This window comes from Coregonus lavaretus (genome assembly GCF_964263955.1).
Source record: "Coregonus lavaretus genome assembly, chromosome: 12".
Lineage (NCBI taxonomy): Eukaryota > Metazoa > Chordata > Actinopteri > Salmoniformes > Salmonidae > Coregonus > Coregonus lavaretus.
In genome coordinates, this window is record NC_139999.1 from 5,727,119 (window position 1) to 5,733,599 (window position 6,481).

The 6,481-nt window shown below is 52.1% G+C and overlaps 1 protein-coding gene across 1 annotated transcript in view; it reads left to right on the forward strand.

The window, feature by feature from the left end:
- The window catches only part of LOC311138952 (sodium- and chloride-dependent taurine transporter-like), a 42,773-nt gene extending 36,507 nt beyond the window's left edge, over nt 1-6,266 (forward strand). Inside the window, exons 13-14 of the mRNA XM_084173768.1 lie at nt 2,687-2,857; nt 5,884-6,266. Coding sequence (XP_084029894.1) covers nt 2,687-2,857; nt 5,884-6,042 — 330 coding nt within the window. The 3' untranslated portion in view covers nt 6,043-6,266. The remainder of the gene's footprint in view (nt 1-2,686; nt 2,858-5,883) is intronic.
- The last annotated feature ends 215 nt before the right edge of the window (nt 6,267-6,481 follow it).

The window sequence follows — 6,481 nt, forward strand, 5'->3', positions numbered from 1 at the left end:
AAAACAGAGTGATGGCCTCTATTAAAAAGAGGAGGATCCCATCAGCTTTCTATAGGCTAGGCCTACTATATTTATTTCTCAACTTTCCTAATATTAAGCACATTGTTTATATTTACAACAGGAGTATAGCCTACCTGGCTGGCATGAAAATGAACTACGGGAAAAGCCTCCTCCATTCACTATTTAAGTGCATAGATGACATGTATTTTTTCCCACTGCCCCTGTTTTCGAGACAGGTGCATGATAATGTTCCATTTTAAATCAAAACAGATTTCACAAGATTAAATCAAGAATAGTCCTGTGTAGCTCAGTTGGTAGAGCATGGCGCTTGCAACTCCAGGGTTGTGGGTTTGTTTCCCACGGGGGGCCAGTATGAAAGTGTATGCACTCACTAACTGTAAGTCGCTCTGGATAAGAGCGTCTGCTAAATGACTAAAATGTAAAATAGTCTGACTGGTGATGATATTAGCCAGATATTAGATATTATTCACTTGTGAATGATATATTATCACCTGTGGCAAGAAACAATGCATTTCTTTGCGACTTTTTCCAATCATAGTCGCACCCCTCATGTAGCCTAGCCCATAGGCCTATATGTTTTGATAAGGTTTGTATCACAACTAAAGTGGCCAAATAACTTCTTCAAATGAAGCACATTAATCTGCTTTACAAGGGGTGTAGAGCCTAACTGGCATACATAAGCAGCGCGTGAGTTTCAAGTTTGGGGAAGATAATGTTCACCATAAAAATGCACCTTTATAATAAAAGCATTACATACATAATCGCATTTGCAGTCACTTTTGATAATGGTAGTTTTCCCGCTAATGGAACATTTGCACTTATAGCCTACTGCTGTGTGCGCATTGCTGCGCTTATAATGTGAAGAAATAGCCTAATAGTTTATCAACATTTTAAGCTAAACATTTTGATCTGTTGTGTCAGCCACATTGCGTAAAAACATTGCGTTTTTTTTTTTATGCTAGTGGTTGTATTAATTTGAGATCTATTGCATCCCACAACTGTCCCAGACTATGTTTGGAATATTTATTTATCGCACAGAATAGAACAGGTCGACTTTTGCACTATGGGGGATAGTAGATTGACATAGGCTAGTGTTTTTGCTGTTCGTTAGGCCGACTCATCTTGTTGGCTGACGAAAAGTAAATGTGAACAGTTCTTCCAATATCTTCAATGTGCACCTCGGAATTGGATAAGGACGCGCGCAGTTGCGTCCCCGATGTGGCTGTCTTCACTTGTAGCCTGTGAGAAAGACCCGATCACATGCTGGAGAGCCATGTGAGTGAGAGGTGCGTCGGAGTGTGCAGCACTCAGGGAGAAGGGCACAACGTAGCACTCCAGGCCAAGGGCACAACGGCCACTGGCCGCAAAAGGGTGTATTATGGCCACACAAAGGGGATGCCGCCGGGAAATTCGAGGCATTATCAAGTGCTTGTCAAATTGTGAATGCAAGACTGATGAAGTGTGTACAGCCTGCGCAAAAAAACAAAGCAGAGCTCATGCCTTTCAAATCATCATTAGAGTCTCATCATGCAGCCTTACAACATATTAAAAATCAAAACATATAGCCCAACGTTTGTAGAACAACTAAAGTTATGTTAATAACTCTAAATTAAGCTAATAGGAGTACCTATTTCTTTGTTAACCGCTCAACACAGAATAGCCACATGTGCGCACTCCCTCAAATCGTTTGGAGAAAATATCCTTTCTATTTTATTCAGCTTTGTTCAATTGTATTCTTCATACTATAAAATAATATAAAAGAATGCCACGGAATTCTAAGCAAATCTTGTCTGCTAAAATAACTAGTGTAGCATAGCCAGATCAGGATCTAACATAAGGACAACTCAGAGAATGCTATTCTGTTCTTCTGAAATAGACTACATTTTCTTCATATCATGTTTCTTTAGACCTGTCTAAAATAAATAATGGATTTATTGTGAAGGTGTAGGCTATATTACATGGATTCATTAGACTTTTTAAAATATAGATGTTCCAAAGGTCTGCATCAGTGGCTTGTAGGCTGTGTGTGGAAGCCAGGAGATGCTAAATGTGTTTATGTTAATTAACGGTCAATTACCGTGAGACCGACAGTTATTTGCTTGACAATCACCAGCTGACGAAATTTCGTGACCGCCACAGCCCTGGTCAGAACAAACTGTCCATTACATAAAACAATGCCCAAGCTTTTCCTGATTGTTAAACATTGGAGAATGTGAGTTATCAGTAATACATCAACCTTCCCTTATAATGTAGCTTAGTGTTTATAGTGAAGCTTGTTTTTCTTAGCTGACAGTGTACATACCACGTGATTTCTGTAAACTCTGCTTCTACATGTATATCCTGTTTACCATCTGGCTGTATATCCTGTTTACCATCTGGCTGTATATCCTGTTTACCATCTGGCTGTATATCCTGTTTACCATCTGGCTGTATATCCTGTTTACCATCTGGCTGTATATCCTGTTTACCATCTGGCTGTATATCCTGTTTACCATCTGGCTGTATATCCTGTTTATCATCTGTCTGTATATCCTGGTTATCATCTGTCTGTATATTCTGTTTATTGTGGGAGCACCATTTCACCAAGTCAAATTCCTGTACATGCAAATGTATTTGGCGAATAAAGATGATTTTGATTTCCATTGTTGTTTGTCTCTGTCTCCAGGGTTGCTTCGTCTTCTCCTTGGTCAAATATAAACCTTTGACGTACAACAAGGTTTACGAGTACCCCGACTGGTCCATCGGTGTGGGCTGGACTCTGGCCCTGGCTTCTATGATCTGTATTCCTATGGTGGTTGTCATCAAGATCATCCAGTCCGATGGACCACTCATAGAGGTTAGTACATAACCCCTATAGCCCCTACTCCTAGACCCTGGCCCCTACCCCTAGACACTGGCCCCTACCCCTAGATCCTCTTCCCTACCCCTAGACCCTCTTCCCTACCCCTAGACCCTCTTCCCTACCCCTTACCCCTAGGCCCTCTACCCTACCCCTAGACCCTGGCCCCTACCCCTAGACCCTTACCCCTAGGCCCTCTACCCTACCCCTAGACCCTAGCCCCTACCCCTAGGCCCTCTTCCCTGGCCCCTACCCCTAGGCCCTCTTCCCTACCCCTAGACCCTGGCCCCTACCCCTGGCCCCTACCCCTAGACCCTGGCCCCTACCCCTAGACCCTGGCCCCTACCCCTAGACCCTGGCCCCTACCCCTGGCCCCTACCCCTAGACCCTGGCCCCTACCCCTGGCCCCTACCCCTAGACCCTGGCCCCTACCCCTAGACACTGGCCCCTACCCCTAGACCCTGGCCCCTACCCCTAGACCCTGGCCCCTACCCCTAGACCCTGGACCCTACCCCTAGACCCTGGCCCCTACTCCTAGACCCTGGACCCTACCCCTAGACCCTGGCCCCTACTCCTAGACCCTTACCCCTAGGCCCTGGCCCCTACCCCTAGACCCTGGCCCCTACCCCTAGACCCTGGCCCCTACCCCTAGACACTGGCCCCTACCCCTAGACACTGGCCCCTACCCCTAGACCCTGGCCCCTACCCCTAGACCCTGGCCCCTACCCCTAGACCCTCTTCCCTACCCCTAGACCCTGGCCCCTACTCCTAGACCATAGACCCTACTCCTAGACCCTGGCCCCTACCCCTAGACCCTGGCCCCTACCCCTAGACCCTGGCCCCTACCCCTGGCCCCTACCCCTAGACCCTGGCCCCTACCCCTAGACCCTGGCCCCTACCCCTAGACCCTGGCCCCTACCCCTAGACCCTGGCCCCTACCCCTAGACACTGGCCCCTACCCCTAGACCCTGGCCCCTACCCCTGGCCCCTACCCCTAGACCCTGGCCCCTACCCCTAGACCCTGGCCCCTACCCCTAGACCCTGGCCCCTACCCCTGGCCCCTACCCCTAGACCCTGGCCCCTACCCCTAGACCCTGGCCCCTACCCCTAGACCCTGGCCCCTACCCCTAGACCCTGGCCCCTACCCCTGGCCCCTACCCCTAGACCCTGGCCCCTACCCCTAGACCCTGGCCCCTACCCCTGGCCCCTACCCCTAGACCCTGGCCCCTACCCCTAGACACTGGCCCCTACCCCTAGACCCTGGCCCCTACCCCTAGACCCTCTTCCCTACCCCTAGACCCTGGCCCCTACTCCTAGACCATAGACCCTACTCCTAGACCCTGGCCCCTACCCCTGGCCCCTACCCCTAGACCCTGGCCCCTACCCCTGGCCCCTACCCCTAGACCCTGGCCCCTACCCCTAGACACTGGCCCCTACCCCTAGACCCTGGCCCCTACCCCTAGACCCTGGCCCCTACCCCTAGACACTGGCCCCTACCCCTAGACCCTGGCCCCTACCCCTAGACCCTGGCCCCTACCCCTAGACACTGGCCCCTACCCCTAGACCCTGGCCCCTACCCCTAGACACTGGCCCCTACCCCTAGACCCTGGCCCCTACCCCTAGACCCTGGCCCCTACCCCTAGACACTGGCCCCTACCCCTAGACCCTGGCCCCTACTCCTAGACCCTGGCCCCTACCCCTAGACCCTGGCCCCTACCCCTAGACCCTGGCCCCTACCCCTAGACCCTCTTCCCTACCCCTAGACCCTGGCCACTACTCCTAGACCCTGGACCCTACCCCTAGACCCTGGCCCCTACCCCTAGACCCTGGCCCCTACCCCTAGACCCTGGCCCCTACCCCTGGCCCCTACCCCTAGACCCTGGCCCCTAGACCCTCTTCCCTACCCCTAGACACTGGCCCCTACCCCTAGACCCTGGCCCCTACCCCTAGACACTGGCACCTACCCCTAGACCCTGGCCCCTACCCCTAGACCCTGGCCCCTACCCCTAGACACTGGCCCCTACCCCTAGACCCTGGCCCCTACCCCTGGCCCCTACCCCTAGACCCTGGCCCCTACCCCTAGACCCTGGCCCCTACCCCTAGACCCTGGCCCCTACCCCTAGACCCTGGCCCCTACCCCTAGACCCTGGCCCCTACTCCTAGACCCTACCCCTAGGCCCTCTTCCCTACCCCTAGACCCTGGCCCCTACCCCTAGACCCTGGCCCCTACCCCTGGCCCCTACCCCTAGACCCTGGCCCCTACCCCTAGACCCTGGCCCCTACCCCTAGACCCTGGCCCCTACCCCTAGACCCTGGCCCCTACCCCTAGACCCTGGCCCCTACCCCTAGACCCTAGACCCTACCCCTAGACCCTGGCCCCTACCCCTAGACCCTGGCCCCTACCCCTAGACCCTGGCCCCTACTCCTAGACCCTAGACCCTACCCCTAGGCCCTCTTCCCTACCCCTAGACCCTGGCCCCTACCCCTAGACCCTGGCCCCTACCCCTAGAACCTGGCCCCTACCCCTAGACCCTGGCCCCTACCCCTGGCCCCTACCCCTAGACCCTGGCCCCTACCCCTGGCCCCTACCCCTAGACCCTGGCCCCTACCCCTAGACCCTGGCCCCTACCCCTAGGCCCTCTTCCCTACCCCTAGACCCTGGCCCCTACCCCTGGCCCCTACCCCTAGACCCTGGCCCCTACCCCTAGACCCTGGCCCCTACCCCTAGACCCTGGCCCCTACCCCTGGCCCCTACCCCTGGCCCCTACCCCTGGCCCCTACCCCTAGACCCTGGACCCTAGACTTTAGGTACTTCATGTAGATCTGTCAAGAAATTGATAGCAGGTATAAGCATCTTGACCTCTGACTGGTATACTGTACCCCTGTTCAGTAGAAGTTGGTGTGGAGGTCATTTCTCATGTCCATCCATCTGTAACATATACACTTGGGAGTCGTATAATCCTACCTGTATATTGGTATTTACTGTGAAGTTAAACAGAGCTTTTCTTTTTGTCTCCCTCCAGAGGATCAAGGCCGTGGCGGCTCCGCTAGGAGGTGCTAGCTCCCGTCCAGCCGACCACCGTCCCAAGGGCAAGGCTTCCGAGCTGGCCTACCCGCTGGACCCCAACGGGAACAACGGCCTGATCAAGCCCACCCACACTATTGTAGAAACCATGATGTGAGCGCTCTCTGTGAGAGGAAAGAATTTTTAAAAGAAATACCCGCTTTCTATGTTACTATACTATATTATCGCTAAACTACTTGTAGGACCAGGTTTACATTGCTATGTATCTGCACTAGGAGGCTTCTTTTTGTTTTGTTTTCTACAGAGGAAGTTACGTTATTGGTTTTCTGTCTTATGTTTTTAATATTTTTTATTAAACTATTGTTATGAATATTACTGTTATTACGATTGATGAACTTCTGTGATCTCCAAGTCACATGGAGCAGCAGTATCCTATAAGAACAGAACCTGACATTCATACTTCTTCTTTCCTGTAGAATTATAAGTGGTCTGTCTCTATTTTTGGGGTGGAATCTTAAAAAAATAAATACAATAAAATGTACTTAGATAATACAAAGGGCGGTATAAAACCGGAAGAACGAAATGTGTGTCGTGTT